Source organism: Molothrus aeneus, chromosome 3, assembly GCF_037042795.1.
Source record: "Molothrus aeneus isolate 106 chromosome 3, BPBGC_Maene_1.0, whole genome shotgun sequence".
NCBI classification, from domain to species: domain Eukaryota; kingdom Metazoa; phylum Chordata; class Aves; order Passeriformes; family Icteridae; genus Molothrus; species Molothrus aeneus.
The window spans coordinates 51,241,648-51,258,312 of NC_089648.1; the positions used below are offsets into that span (position 1 = coordinate 51,241,648).

A 16,665-nucleotide genomic window follows, 5' to 3' on the forward strand; every position below is an offset into this window, starting at 1 on the left:
CTGAGCCTGTTCCATCCATTGGCTGACTTTGGTTAAGGGACAGATGGCACGTCCCCTCTTTTCTTGTCTTTACCTCCTTGACAAAGTCTATTGTTTTATTCTGCTCTACACAAAAATCACAGGTCAAAACATGCTACCTCTGTTCTATTCAGTGTAATAAAGTTCAGTCTAATCCTGGTTGATTTTTCTTGTTTTGAGACTTCCTTGGGAAAAAAAACATTCTCAATCTTGGTCTTCATATGCCTGAGAAGATGTTTTTATGCCCCAGTTGATCTTAGCAGGTTCTCAGAGACCCACTGTGATAATACATGACTTCTAGGAAGCCTATAGAGAAGAGGATACTTTGCTTCCATTTTTCCTGCTGTTCAGCTATTCATATCTTGGCACTTATGAGTCAGCAGGTGCGTAAAGAGCAGCGCTGTGCCAGTGCCAAGACTGACCCAGAAGAGAGATTTCTTGTGGGGTGCTTTACACTTGCAGTACTTTTCGGGCTGTCCATCATAACCTATTTTTTTTCCTGGCCTCTGTGCACTACTCAAATAATCCAAGCTTATTCTGAGCAGGCACTGATAGCTGTCGTAACAGATGGACAACTGTGCTGGAAACCAAGAAACTATGTACTGTATGCACACTGAGGGAACAGTGTACTGGTTCAGGTCATTCACATAACTGGCTGGCCAAAGTCTGCGTGTCTGTGGTTAGAACAAGGTGCCATTGATTAACTGCAAACCTCAGTTTTAACTTTCTAAAGTCAGAAGCTAATGAAATAACTTATGCCTACACTATTATACACGCTACTAATTTGCAGGATGTGCTATGCTCACCCCATATTTCTTTCACTGATTCTATAAATGATCTGTAAGATCATGAGCCACATCAGTTTGGACGTAACTGAATACTTCCCTTCTATCTCAGTGAAAGTTCTATCTTTTGGCTCTCAATTTTTGAACTTGGATTTAGCATTTCTGTTTAGAGAGCCCCTGTAAATGGTCACTGAAAAGCTCCTGGCCCAGGTATTAGGTTTTCCTGCTATGAACAATAAGCCTTTTTTATTACTAGAAAACTATGACTCAAATCCAAGGTAAGAAAGCAGTGGTGTTTTAATTAGAAAAATACTTACTTGCCACAGCTAAGGTAAGCTAAAACTATTATTTCTGTACATTTTTGTGGGTTTGTATTGTCTTTTGCCTTTCAGACATCAGGATAACTTGAAAGAATATGTGAACACTTCGGCAAAAATTTAGCCTACTGTAAACTTTATCTGATCCATTTGTCCTGGCCTCAGTCTACAGGAAATCATGGTTGTTTTCTGGACCCCTAGTAAATAGTCTCTGAGAAGAACCAAGTCAAATTTCATATTGACAAATGAGCAGGATACTAGACCTCTTCTCTGTGGATCCCAATCCACAGAGAATTGTGTGTGAATTGTGTACAGAGTCATCAAAGGTTCTTTGGTTTGTTTTTTTTTAAAGCTGACTTGATGGCTGACACAGAAAAGTGCAAATATGAATTTACAGGCTTCTGTTCAGGAGTGAATGTTTCATATTGATATGTTGTATGAATTCCAAGTGATATTTAGCTGATTTTCCATTTGTTTTCTATCCTGTTATTGGAGAAACATTATTTATGTGCCACATCTGCTACTAAAGTCTAATATTCACTTGTAATTTGGCCACAGGCATGTAAGTCAAAAATGAGATTTTTTTTCCTGGCTAAAAGTTCAGGAAAGAAAAAAAGAAGAAAAGTTAAAACCTCAATGAATGCAAAGAGTAATCCAGATTCAAACTGTTGATTATAACAGTATTTGGTCAAAGAACAATAATGCCCATGTCTGTCTCTAAATCCTTTGCTAAGTGACCCATTTTGCTATCTAAAGAATGCAACTAATTTTTCAGAAGCATATATTTAAAAATGTCTTGTCTTTTTTTTCTCCTTAGTTTGTTGTGACGATGTTTTGGAGCATCTATATCTATGACAGGGAACTGGTTTACCCAAAGCTCCTTGATAATTTTATACCAGCATGGCTAAATCACGGAATGGTGAGTAAAGTAATGTAAACACTTCCTTGCATAAACAAAAATGTAAGAAAGACACTGATTTCTCTGTGCATGATTCTGCATACTCTTGGTGCTAATCCCCTCAGAAGTGATTAAGGAATGTGATTTGCAAGGAAGAGTAACATCTTTCCTTCCCTGTCTTCTGGAGTTGTATTTGAGTCCTTATTAGGTTGAAACTGGAGATTTGAACTTACATGTCCTATATCCCAGGCTTGTGGGGGTCAACTCTTTCCTGTATAAGGTAACTTTCCCAGAGAAATGTCACCATGGTCATGAGGAAGAGACTGTTCATAAAACAGAGGTTCTGATTTTGACAATCTTTCTCTAAAATGACAGAAACACTTAACTGAATGTTTCTTTACCAGTCTACCAAAGAATAACTCATGATGAAAACTTTTAGTTAAAATGCTTTTTCAAAAAATCTCTATTTTTTGGACTTGGGTGTTTTAAGAAAAATAACTCAAGCACACCAAACTTATGTAGCAGAACCTGTATCTGAATATTTTTAATAATGTGGAATTATATGTTCGATGCAAAGCTTTAAAATTGATGCATTGGTATTCATAAAGGTAGTTTCTTGAGAAGAAAACTGACCTTTTAATCCCTCTCTGCTATGTGAAGTCAGACATCCTTTCTCTCGACTATATATTTAAATGCCAAGGGAAAGTTAAGGCCACAATTTTCCATCAGTTATTTTCCACTGTTGATGCAGCATTTGGAGCTGAAAAGTGTCATGTTTGCTTCTCTAGTTGCATCTGTGCAAAATGTTTCATTATTACTTTGATTTCCTCATCAAGATGTCGCAAACCATTTGGCACTGCTGTTCATCACTAGACAACAGCAGAGTTCATCCTTCCAGGTGTGTGAACTTTATCACCACAGCAGGTCAAGATTTGCCCACCATTGCTGTGCTTGATAAATGGGTCGGTTGTGGAGTGGGGCAGATGACACTGCTGTTTATTTGTTCCCCAGATTTTGTATCAAAGGAGCGGTATGAGAGTTGCTACTGACAAAAGGAGCATCAGCTTCTGCTAGATACTGTACTGTTTTATGATGTTTTGAAAGGAACAGCATGATACTGTGTGTATCTAGAGCTGAGGAAAGAGTCTGATGACTCCTGCTATATTTGTTCAGGCTGTACTCCCTTGAGCTTTGAGGTTATGAACTGAAAACTTGCAAACACTGCTAAACCGTGCTTATCTTGATTTTTTTCCCCACAACAGATCAGTCCCAGTTCTGATGACATTTCTTTCAGGTGGCATTCCATATACTGGAAGTGTCTAACCCATAACATTTTTCATGAATGTACATTGTGAAGCAGTTGGCAGCAAAAGGCCGTAGGTATTCAGGAAGTCTTCTCTGTGTGCTAACTAAAAGGCAACTCAAGCTCATGTTGCTTTGTAGAGATGTATACTTAGTGAAATATGTGAAGAGGTCTTTTGTTTGAGGTTTTTGGACATCATAGAGTTTCCTGAAATGTATTGTGTCCAACTATTTTAGACTTTTTTTTTTCAACTTGAAATATTGTAGAAAGCATTTTTGAAAGACTTCTGTAAAGGAGTTGGTTTCTGTGTCAGTCTCTATTTATCCAAGTGTTCTTCAGTTAGATCACAAGGGAAGTTTATGGCTGTGGGGCTTTTCACCACATTTAGTACATTCTTTCTGATGTTTTATCCATCATTTTATCCTCACCAGCTTTCATGCTAATTAATTCTGATCCATTGCTCATCATAGTATGAAAGGGTTATTAAACTACCTTGAGAATGCTTGCACCCTACTTAGTAGTAGTTAAAATTTTGACAGGCAGATTTTAGAGAATATGATAGAGGCCCACTTGGTGAAAGGGTAGGACCTCTGGGAATAGTTTTAAAAAGTCAGGATCCCTGGCTATTGCTTTATACTGAAATAAACATTTATTCTCATGTATTCCTGCACATTTTGACAGCAGCTGTGCGCATGGAATGATAACTATTCTGAAAGCAAGGGTGGCCATGCTGGAGCCCAACCTTGCACAACAAAGCTCACACAAGAGACTCTCATCTGTCAGTGAGAGGTGGGTTGTTTAGCTTCTGTCATGTTGCTGATTAATCCCACTTTTGTGTAATCTTCCTACAAAGTATCTGGTACAGCTCCTAAGGATATGAGGTCAAACATTACTTAACCTGTGAACACTCTATCCAGAATTTTTTCACAGCAATTTCCCCAAAATATTTCTTTAGCCAAAAAAAAAAAAATTGCAAAATTGCACAATTAAAAAGCCTTCTACTGTATTATGATCAGCTGTAACAACTTGCTCAAGTGTCAACATCAACCTGCAAAATCCATACATAGAAAAGGAGTGAAAAGTCATGAAATCTGGGTGTAATAACAGCAATCATATTTCCATTAGTAATATGGGCATGTATTAAAATATTTGGGAGTATTCATACTTTAGAAGCATTTTTAGGTCGCTATCTTGAAGTCTCTGTGAAGTTGTTTGAAAAGCTCATCCAATTCAGTGCCTTAGCCCAGGAAGAAGTGATTTGGGCTGAAGAGCCTGCTGCTTTTTAAGCTTATAGTAATTAGTTCTCCTTCTCCTTTTTCTTTTCCTCTTTCCCATCCCTTCTTTGCAGTTACAACACCGTCCATATCTAAACCCCTATTTTCTTGAACACACTGTAATGTCTTGTTAATACTCAGAGATACCAGTCCTTCATAGCAACACTTTTTCAGCATTAAAAAAAATCAGAATTATAGAAAAACTTCCTTTGTAGAAATGGGAAACATGAGGGAAATGAACCTTGGAAATATGTAGTCCCATTACCAATTCAATTTTAATATTTTTATAAATTTTCATAGAAAAAGAGAGGCTTATTGCTATGCAGAACCTATTCAGCATAAAATTGCATATAGTTTCAAGAATATCTTTCTATTACCTATATACATTTATTTATATTTATATCTATATTTGATATATACACACCCCCAGACCCACACTCTGTATTAGTTACAAACATAATTCCTGTATTTGGGGAAATCTGTGTATAAAGTGATGCCTTATGGTACCAGATAGTACCTCATATGTGCAGATTCATACACTTGTGAAAGGTATCACTGACAGAGTTGTACTGTGCCATAAAACTGATGTATTGCATCATGTCAGTCACTTCATTAATCTATAACCAATGGTATCACTATGACTTGATAAATGACCATGGAAATCAATAGCACGGTTGCTGCTGATTTGACCAACACAAGGATTTAATTTCTGTTTATTATCTGAAGGAACACATTTGAGTAGCTGAAGCTAAGCTTCTGTCCACAGATATAACTACCTGTTTAAAGAGAGTTGTTGGAGAATAGAGCTGTGTCTCAGCCTTAATCTGTTTCTGAACTGTCAAGTGCACTTCCTCGATTTATTAGTTATGCAGATGAATTCATCTTCATGGGCTACAATTTCAGTTGCCAAATTGCTGAACTCTTTCATCAAAGATGTCATTTGTTTTCTGGAGACTGTCCTGCAGTTTGGAACCATATCAGCTCATCATTCCAAATGCATATTTTCCATGGGAAATACTGTTTCCACTTTCTGATGGCTGGCTATCTGATCTTTAGCAGTATGAAGAATTTTAATTGAACACTAACCTTTAGCGTGTAAAATGGATGTGTCATAGTAGTAGGATTTTTATCAGCTCATTCCTTGCAACTTCTTGTGCTGGGGCTGGCCAGGTTGATGCATGGCTAATTTTTTCAGAAATTATATTCTCTTCAATATTAGCACAGGCTGTAAAACTAGAGGTTGCCCGTATTCTAACCAATGCCCACATAAACAGATATGTAGACTGAATTAATTTACGCTTGAGCATTGCTGATTTTGAGCCAGGTTACATGGCAGGACTGCCTGCAGTATCTGTCCAAGTTAGCATACCATTTCAGCAAGAGTCCTTCTTTGGTTTTTGCAGACACTGTCTCAAATTTGTTTTAAAAATGTGAATCATCTTTTGTTTGTGGGAAGGAAAGCAAAATACAGAGATAGACATTACTTACTGAGAAGCTGAAATGCTCTGGAGGTCAGAAACAAAGTAATGTCTTCATATGAAGACCCTAGAGGAGAGGTCAGGAAGGGGGGAAGAGAAATATGCTCTACATCTGTGGAGTTGGAAAAATGATTATTGTCTGAGTTCTGTGCCACTGCAGTCTATATAAGCTCTTCCAGTTTTGTACTCTGTTATTTTTTAAGCTGCTTTCAGGAAATGGGAAACAAAGGCATTTCTAGAAAGACTTACCCTCTGTTCTGGTATTCAAGAGAATGCACAAAAACTGGGACAAATAGTAGTTGGAGGAAAGAGAGAAGAAGGAAGAGGAAGGAGCCTGTCCAAGAGATGAATCTCTATTTCACAAGTTGTCTCTCTTTTCTTACCGCTGACTAGCCAGCTGAAAAGTTGAGCCCACTGGAGAGTGGTACAAAGTCACACCAACCACCTCTCCAACTGTTTGTCCTAGTAGCCTTGTCCAAGGCCTGGTGGCCATGGCTTGTGTGTCTTTTTGTTTTAATGGTGGGAAGGACATAATCCTGTTGGAATGAATCTGGAGGAGGGCCACAAAGGTGATTAGAGCGATGTAACACCTCTTCTGTGAGGAAAGGATGAGAGAATTGACGTTGTTCAGCTGGAGAAGTGATGGCTCCAGGGTGACTTTATTCCAATCTTTCGGTACCTGAAGTGGTTCTTCAAGACAGCTGGAGGGACTTTTTACAAGGATTTATAGTGACAGGACAAGGTTGTGTAGTGACAGGACAATGGCTTCAAACAGAAAGAGGGCAGGTTAGTTAATTAGACATCAGGAAAAAATTCTTTCCTATGAGGGTTGTGAAGCACTGGAACAGGTTGTCCAGAGAAGCTCTGAATGTCTTGTCCCTTGAAGTGTGCAAGGCCTGGTTGCCTGGGACTCTGACCAATCTATCTAATGGAAGGGGTCCCTCCCTTTGGCAGGGTGGTTGGAACTAGATGATCTTTAAGGTCCCTTCCAATCCAAATCATTCTGTGATTTTATGAAAGTTGTTTCTCTGGTGTAAATCTTTTTTCCTTGATGATTTACCAAGAACAATAGAAAAGGCATGCAAAAATCAAAATCCATAGTGACCTGAACATAAAGATTGGAATGTCCAAAATTGGTGAGTTATTTCACAAACCCATCTCTCCATTAGTCACTGGTCAGGTGATACACAGTGGTCACCATAATGTATGAACAAGGAGATACTCTGTTTTTCATCAGGGAGTTTCTCTCCATGTAGACCTAAAAATCCTCTTCAGCAATTGTTAATTTGAAACAATGCACTTTAGTTCCTGGGGATGCTTTCCTAACACGGCACATCCCATGGATGGGCTCTGCTTGTGAAATGTAGTGCACCTTCGTAATGCTTCATGCTTCTGCCTAGAAGATATTTACATTTTTCTGGGATTTATTCTCTAAATCCAATAAATGTGTTTCAAGGATAATACAACTCAAGTGCTCTTCTTAATTTATTTACAATATTTTCATATGTTCAGTGTGAATAAAATTTTCAGTGCTCCAGGAAGGCGTTCCCACTTTCTACATAAGTTGCAAGGTTTTCTGATAAAAATCAGGGAAAATTTTTAATTTAATTTCCAACAGACTAACCACTCCTAGACGGCTATTATTTAAACATCTGATGGAGAGAATAGCAATTGAAGCTGGTTGCCTGGGGACTCAGGATATTTTCAAAACCCATGAAAATAATGTTGTTGAATTTGTACACTTTTTGAATGTTTGTGCTGCAGTTACATGGCTTCATCTGTTATCTCTCCTCATTATCTGCCAGTTCCACCACTGGAGCGTAACTACAGTGGTATCAATTATCTCCCTGCTCTGGGGAGAAAAACAGCACCAGCTTAAAAGATTTTCTTTTATTTTCTCTTACTTATGTGAAGGGCTTGGAAATTGGTGGTATGTCAAAACCTGTGATAGTATAGCACCTGAAAATTGAGAGAGGCTCCTAGGGTGAAGTCCTTGTTGTCTAAATGGCATCCTCTGGGGGCATTAGGAAATCCCCTTTACCTAACACAGTAACAGCACAGCAGTTTTTGTGAAGTGGGAAGCTGGCCTGAACCATGTTACACATCTGCCAGATAACACTCATCAGGATAAGGTGAAGACAGCTTTTTAAGTGGACACAGATGCTGAATTTTTCCGATTATTTGCTATTTCCACTAATCTGGAGAAAACCCACACAGAGGCTCCTCCTGATATAAACGTCCCTAAACCTTAGTAACAAGGAACCTTTTTTAAAACATCTTTGAGCGCTTAATAACAGCAAAACCTGCAAACCCTATTCTGGGTGTGAACATTGAAAATGAAAGGCCTGAGAGCTGAAATCCCCAGATGAAATCTCTTTCAAGAAGTTTAACCACCTTCTGTTGACAAGATCACGTAACTTGGTCTGCTAGCAGAGAGCATGAGAGCATCTAGTGTCAACACCAAGTTGTGGAGTTACAACCAAAGGAAGCGAGAAGGGGAGAGAGCCAGTGAGAGAGCACAAAAAGGGAGGTTAGGGAAAGATGGTTGAATGAGAGGAAAAGACAGGCAGGAGGAAAGAGATGAATTAAGTAGTCAGCTGATGCTGTTCCAACTCCTACGTAGGGGAAAAAAAAAGCAAAGAAAAATAACAGATGAGGCAAGTGAATAAAAAAAAAAAACAAAGAAAAATAACAGATGAGGCAAGTGAATAAAAAAGGAGCCACAGAATAATGTAGACAAGCTGGAAGAGACGCAAAATGGTAAAGAGGACTTGAAGGGGGAGGAGGAGGAGGAAGAGAGGAGCAAGGAAATAAACAGTAAGAATAAATGAAGAGTATGTTTTCTTCCATCTCTTCACTGGGTAGACTTCCCTGAGATGTATTAGTTTGAGGAATTAAGAGCAAGGAAATGGCTTATGGGTGCTACTCTGAGGAGGAGAATTGTTTCTGTTGCCGTTGGATGTAGGTTTACAGGTCAGGTAAAGTAATATTTGCTCAGTGACATAGCAGGAGCTTCAAAACCTTGGAAAAAATTAAGATTAAAACCATCTGCAGCCACACAAAAGTATGAAGCCTGTGTTCATATAAAACTTCCTCTGTGACATCTGTAGAATGACATTGATGTCCTTGCATCTGTCTATATTCTTATCTGGCAAAGCTGTACATAATCTTGATAATCTGTTTGATTGTCAAAACTAAAGTCCTTTGTTTAGAAAAGACCCTTTTTTTTTCCATATCAGCTGTGAAGTGTGAAATGCATTGCATATTAAAACAGATGCACTTTGCTGAGGGTTGCAGGTGAGCTGGAAGGTCACATATTTGAAATACGTAAGGTAAGGAGGTGTTCTGTCTGTATTTCAAACTGCCTTCCTTTAACAGCCAAAGCTAGGTGTAACTCTGGAAGTAGTAATTATGCTGATAGTAATAATGCTGATAATGAAAGCTTTAAGCCAGAATTTCAGCTGAAGTTGCTCATACAAATGTTTGTTGGAGTGATTACTAGCAAACAAAGCAAATAACCAAAGAAAAGCCCCCAAAGGACACATGAAGGGAGTCTTAGCCTTTCTCTGAGCGTGAAGTAGTGAGCTATGTTTCCTAGAAGCAGAGTTTGGCCCTGGACTGTTAGGTTTGTTGTTACACCAGTAGTGATGTGGGATGGACATGCATTTGGTACAGTCACATAGTTCTGACAATATTAGGAATGCTGGTTTTGTTTTAACATTCACTTTTTGTGCAGCTTACATTGCTTGCCTTAGATGCTGCTGGAGCTGTGCACAGCTCTTCTGTAATGCCTAAGATGGTACATTTTCAGGTGCTACTGCACCATTTATCAGATATATATTTACAGGTTATAAATGTAAATAAATGTTCAACTTAAAAATCAGTGCAAAATGCATTAATAAGTAGTATGCTTTTTCAATAAAAAATACATGTTCTTTCTTCTCTCTGCTGAATCAAACACTTGTTTTATCTTTTAACAGAATAGGTTTCTGGTTTCTTCCCTGAGTTTTTTTCCAGAGAGCATAGGCAGATAGTAGAGTCAAACATTATGGGATAGATTGTTCTGATTAATAATGAGTATATCCAAAGTCTTTTATCAAGAAAAGAGAACATTTCACTGGAAAAAATTAATGTATTGGAGGAGGATGGGTTATATTGATGAAGGTTTAATAACTCAGTTGCCAGCTACAAGTTATGTACTCTAATAAACACGTGAGCATCCTGGAGGCTATCACAATGAAGAGCTTTGTCTCCTTAGCAGGTCTCACAAACATCAGGAAGGGTGCAAATATCTCTTTGAAGGTATAATGGTTTAATAGGCATTTATTGTATACCTTTGTGTGTATTTAAGGGACTATGTTTTGCCCTATTATTACAGTAAAATGTAGTGCTATGTACCCTTGGGCACGCTGGTTACCATTAGCACCCAGATAAGAATTAGACTTTGCATACAGTAAAAGTGGGACTGTACTATATTGTACCCACTTTACTAAACTGTGCTGTTAGTGTTCACACATGTGGCAAATATGACTTAATCAGACCACAAATATTTTGCAGCATTCCATGGTATCTCATTTATTTGTTTAATGTGCCACTATAGCAACTGAATTCCATCCTTTTAGATTCTTTTTTTCACAGACCTATGATCTACTTGATTGAAGCTTGGCAGACAGCTTTTCCTTCAATTGAAGGCATATGTATTAGCTCAGTGACCAGATTTTTACCTATTTATCATTGTTGGAAAGTGGGTTATTTCACATGGACACAATACCAGAAGAATCAGCAGACCTGGGGAAGGGAATCTGAGCCCAAAAGCTTATATGCTTTTTCCAGCCCTTGAAGTTGATGGAATAAAAAATACTACTACTCCCTGTATCCAGAGATCATTATTGCTTCAGGAAAACTAATACAAGGAAATATTTTGACATTGTTTTTGTAAAAAATTACCACTTTTTAGAAGTAGCTTTTTTCTTTGTTAAATGCTATCTTCTATGTGTCTTTGTGTTTGGAAACAGACAGCATTTCTGCAGAAGTAATTTCATATTCAGATGATTAATATGTTGAAATAGTGCCACAGCAGTAATGTTTTATACGTGCTGATAGGCAGAAATCAAGAATTTGGGGACAACCTTGGGACCTCTGCTCATGGAAGACTAAGCTTTAACAAAACCTGTTATGTTCAATCCTCATATTTTAAAATTTCTCACATAGATACAAAGAAGTAAAAACAGTGTACATTTTTTAGTAACTGGAGGTAGCACAGAGAATGTTTTTGACAGATGTGTAAGCCATTGCCATTAGTCATGCAGTTCTACAACTGTCCCTTCTACCTTTGGATCTTTACATAACACACTGAAGTTCCATCCTGGTGCCCTACTCAGGAAAACCCATAACCTTTCAGAGGTGTCTTGTTTCTGCCAGAGACCACAAGTCTGACTAAGGTGACCCTTTCCTTCCCTTTGACACCAGAGTTATCTGAGCAGGAAACAACTCTTCTCTTGGAGAAATAGCAGATGGTGTGAAGTGTCTCAAAGTGGCAAAAGGCAGATGAGTGGTGGACCAAAAGGCGGACCAAACCAAGGATTCGCTCTTTCATCTCCATTGCATTATTAACTGATACCGTTCAACTCTTCACAGCTTGCTTTCTCTTCAAAACAAGGAATGCTGCATGTTTGAAGTGCTGCTTTTAAACCCCATTTTTATATTTCTATTTTTATTCCTAGATCTGTTTTACTAAACAATCTGAGGGAAAATATGTGGTGTTTGATCAAAAGCATTTTTTATGTCTTCATAAGCTAGTGCCTGTGTTTTGTGGAGCTTTGTGATGGTAGCTGGAAAAACACTGCTGCCTGTCAGAGGGTTTATGGTACTGTGCCTCTGATTCTGGCTGTGAGGTGTCCCAGGCAGGGCTGGGCTGCTGTGCCAGACCAGGCTGCCTGTGCCTGCCCTCTGCTCCTCACCATGCTGGGGCTTGCTGAGACCTCGGAGGGATTTCCCATTCACGTGCCTCAGCGTCCCATTCATTCAGCTGCAGTGAAGAGAGGAATTGCCTGCTGCAGATTCCTCTGAGGTTCATGGATGCAAATGCAACTAAGAGAGTTTGTCCATTCTGCTGCATAGCACAAGTGGCCTCTACTACAAATAATAACATTACCCATGGTTATGTACAAATTTAGTGCTCCTGGTATATCATAAAAATTCTAGGCTGATGTAAGGCATGCTATAGAAGGTCAAATATACTTAGAAAGGAAATTCTTTATAAAAATGGCTGTAACAGTCAAATCACATCTTTCAGTTTATTTCCAACAGGAAGAAATTTTATATGCTTCTTGGGGCTTTTAGCTTTTTATTCTGTTACTTTGAGCTTTACCAGCGTTCTATAAAGCCAGTATACAGGGTTCCAACTTGCTGAGTCACTGCAATGCACATTTTTGTGGCTTCTTTTACAAATGCAATATGCAATATAGATTTTTTTTTGTGAACTATTTATGAGAAAGAGGAAATATGCACATCAGTCTACTGAACTTCATATTTTAAGGCAGTTTTTAAAATAAAGGAATGGGAAATTATATAATTTTCTATTAAGGAAACATCCATTAAAAGTGTCTTTTTAGCAACACACAGATTTACTGATGTCTCCATTAACAAACAAATGTTTGTTGGCTGCAAGTTGTTTAAAAATTCATGCAGCTGCAAATCATGTTAGGAGATGAATATACATATTCTTAGATCAGAGACTAAGGTGGATGGTATTTTGGTCTCTGCTCCTGAAGCAGAGGATTGAAAAATGGAAAAGAAGAGGGAGTTTGAAGGAGAAAGAAAATCAAGTGTCAGAAGCTAAGAGAAAAAGTGATAGCCTTATAGGTTGTTGAGGAGAAGAAGACAGAAAACAAAGCAGAGGAAACCAAATGCTGAAATAAAGAGGTGCTAATAATAGTCAGCTGGAGAGAGCCATAGAATGTGGAGGTGATAATTGTGTGTACTGTACTTCACTGAGAAAAAGCTTGAGATAGAAGTTTGAAGTACCCAGTGTATATTGAAAATGGCATGCATAGTTTATTTTAGACCAACATGCAGAAAAGTAGCTTCATTTGGTTTCTTGTGGCCACTGTTTTTACAGAACAGTTCTCTTTTTCCAGCATTCTTTGTGCATGCGGACACCAAAAGAATGCCCCGCTTTGCACACTTGGTGCCTTTACTGTCGCCAGAGTTTGTGGGCTTTTAGATCTCCCAGTTGTCTGAACACTGTGCTACTGAGCCTCCCATAGTTTTATTCTCCATTACATGAGTTTGGTAGGATTATTATATACAGTAAATCTTTAGTAATATGTTTATCATGCATGTATGTATACAGTGTGTATATATAGTGTATGTATAGTGTTTGTGTGTATATATGCGTATATATGCACACACACACCATACATAGAAATACTTGATATATATTGCCATTCAGCTATTATTATAATAATTATATTAGTAGATAATACAATTTTAAAGAATATCTATAATTCTATCTAAGCTGATCTCTTTTGATACAAACAAAAGATGTTTAGTCCTTAAATTTATCTCAGCCTAAATGAATGGACAGGTAAAGACCAGTAGAAGAGAGTTAGTATTTTCCCTGTGTTACAGAGGAGAAACAATAACATGGAATTTGTGGTTTGCCTGAAGCTACAGGCAGTTTATTAAAGATTGAACTGCAAAGTGAATCTGCATTTGCTTCATTAGTCAGTACTTTTGTTAAGAAATTATTCACTCTCTACAAACCAGGCAAAGACAACAAATTCATAGTCTATGAATGAGCATTCACTTGGGTTTCAAACTTAGGCTCTATTGGAAGGAAGAAGTGACTCAATTTTTGAATAGGGAGATGTTGCTCTAAGTCCTGCTTCACTTAGTTACAATAGGCGTTCCATTATTTTCATTTTGTTTATATCACTGGAAGTACAGGTTCACCTCATCAACTGCTTTTGTGTTTATGTTTTCTTTTAGTATAGTAACTATTGACAACTTATTCCAAATAATTTGATTTTGGGCGTACCTTTTCTCTGTAAGGAGGAAAATCCCTTAGGTTTCCATTTCTTCTGATGATTGATTTGAGAAGAGAAACGCTGATATGTAAACAGAAGGATGATTTAAGAAGGATGAACTTGGAAACTGAAAATATGTCAAGGGAGAGGAGCTCCCTCTCATATGCCCTTGCCCTGTCATTTTGGAAATGTTTTTTTCTTTTGTTGTCCAGGAATGCTGTTGGGACCAAAGTGCGAGACAAGGGGCAGAAGGGGGTGGGTGGGTGTTAACACTAACCAAGATCAAGAAAAGCTGAGAAGTTGCACATTTTTTAAAGATCTTTCAAAAGTATGAAACTCATGTATGGAGTCTAAGCTATTTCAGAAGTTATTTCAATAGTTGTGATTGTGGGTAAGAGGAAATAAAAATACCCAAAAGACAGAAAATAGCTTGTGCAAAAGTGGGTCTTACACTGACAGCGAAGTGTAAGAATTGGCCATGAGGAACTCCTTGTATTTAGATCATTTTGACTGGTGTAATAAGGTGTGTGTTTACTAGACAAAGCTACACCACAATGAGTAGCAGCACGATGTAGAGGCCTGGATCGACTTTGGGAAGTACCTTTCTTCAGGCAAGAATTCAGTGTTTACCAGTTCTGTCTCAAATCTGAACTCTACAGCTTAGCTGGCAGTAATACAAATATTCACAGCTGTATAAAAAATGTTATTTAGTTCACAACAGTAGCCATGGTTACCTGCATACTTTCATTGCCTTATTCATGTGCAATTCTTTTTTTTCTGGAAATACCATTACCATGTAATATAATACTGTACAGCCTCTTGGTAAGTTTTACAGTGTCAGGAAGAAAATTCTGTGGTGAACCTGAAAGTGTATTTTATCGAGTTGACTTTTTCATGGAAGATCCCACCTATACATTGCCAGGCAGAGCAGGGCAAGTCTGAACATTCTGTGACTGCAATTTCAAAATATAAATAGTAATATGTAAAATTCCGTGGCATTGAAAATTCTCTGATAATGTTTTAACTGCACAATATAAAGAACTAGCCCCTGCTTGGTCCCTTCACAGGTGACACAGACCTGCCAGTTCCTGTCAGTACATGTTAGAATAGCATGACTATCCTTGTTTACTCTTGCAAGAAATGTGAACCCAAGCAACCTCAGAAGGGTAGAAAAGCACTGTGATTTTCCTCTTCTCTCTTACTTTTGTAAGTATAACTCAGTGCACTCTGTGCAGATGAAATATACTTGAGAATCTAGTGTTTCTGTTATGTTCATGGAAACTAGTCTTGTGTGTATTACTGCAGCAGAATTCCCAACCGTATTCTAACCTTTGCTAGGAAAAGAAAATAGTACTTAATTTTCCAGATATCTCAGATCACTTTGCAAACAAATGAATTAAACTTTACAAGAGTATTAAAGACAGTTTATTTAGGCTTATATATTCTTTTCTTAATTGAGAGGTGTAATATTAATTCTGGAGGATTAAAATTGCCTATCGGTTTAAATTAACAGCAGCAAAAGGAGTAAAGGATATTTGCTTCTTTAATTTGGCAAATTCATCTAAAGAATTTCTGTATAAGGTTTCTTACCACTATTGCTACTTTTGTAGAGAACACTTTCTAGACTAAATGTAAAAGTCGTATTTCAGGGTCATATTACTTGGCATTTTCATGTAAACAGTGAAACCTAGGATTTTAGTAAGTGTTGCATAGAGATTGAACTGAATTTCTAAAATGAAATTTTAAAATTGCTCATGTAACCATATGAAACCTTGTTAAAAGCCTGATAAAGTTTTAAAATACTACCCAGGCCTGTTTTTAATGCATCTCCTACAGGAAGAAGGAAGATGGCATTAAGATGAAAATTTCTATAGTGAAGCCGGCTGTTACCACAGTCTGGCTTCTGTTCCTGCCGTAGCACTGCCAGCTTGGAGCTATTTATAGGCATTAGCCTATATCTATCCACACACGTGGGTCTACTACTCTCTTTAGCAGTAGTTTTGCTCCTGAAGAAGTTGGTCTGAGGTTTCAAGCTTTATTTTTCCTTTCAGAGACCAGTTTCTTCAACTATCCTTATTACCAATTAGTGGGAATTTGGCAGGCATTCACTCCCTGTCAGAGCTCTTGCATCAGCTTTCCTGCACTGGCCTACAAGGCAGAAGGCTCAATTGTGGTGCCTTCAAATTCCTCAAAGCTAGTTTCTTGCAGTAGTGGACCCTCTGCATCGTCTTACGATTCAATACCTTTTCCTCCTGAAGTGAGAATGACAAGGCTCTTCAAAAATGCTAATTGGTTCCCTTATCCTCAGAGATACAACTTGTCTCAGTTAAAAAAACAAAATTGCCTCTTTGTCAGATAGCACACCAGAATTCAATCTTCTTCTGACTGCAGTGAAGTATTCTGGTCCTGTACATGATTTGCAGTACAAATAAAACCTGTTCTCTTTCATTTTCCTGATGATGAATTCTGGGCAATAAATGCTTTCCCCAGGAGTCAGTCCTTGCTTGGAGCAAGGACTGTTTAAGTTTGTTGCACCACAGAACAGCTGCAGCCTTGTGTGGT

The 16,665-nt window shown here is 38.0% G+C and overlaps 1 protein-coding gene across 1 annotated transcript in view; it reads left to right on the forward strand.

Annotated features, from left to right (window-relative positions):
- Window positions 1–16,665, forward strand: part of AIG1 (androgen induced 1) — a 124,744-nt gene that overhangs the window by 45,391 nt on the left and 62,688 nt on the right. The window contains exon 3 of the mRNA XM_066545700.1: window positions 1,938–2,039. Coding sequence (XP_066401797.1) covers window positions 1,938–2,039 — 102 coding nt within the window. The remainder of the gene's footprint in view (window positions 1–1,937; window positions 2,040–16,665) is intronic.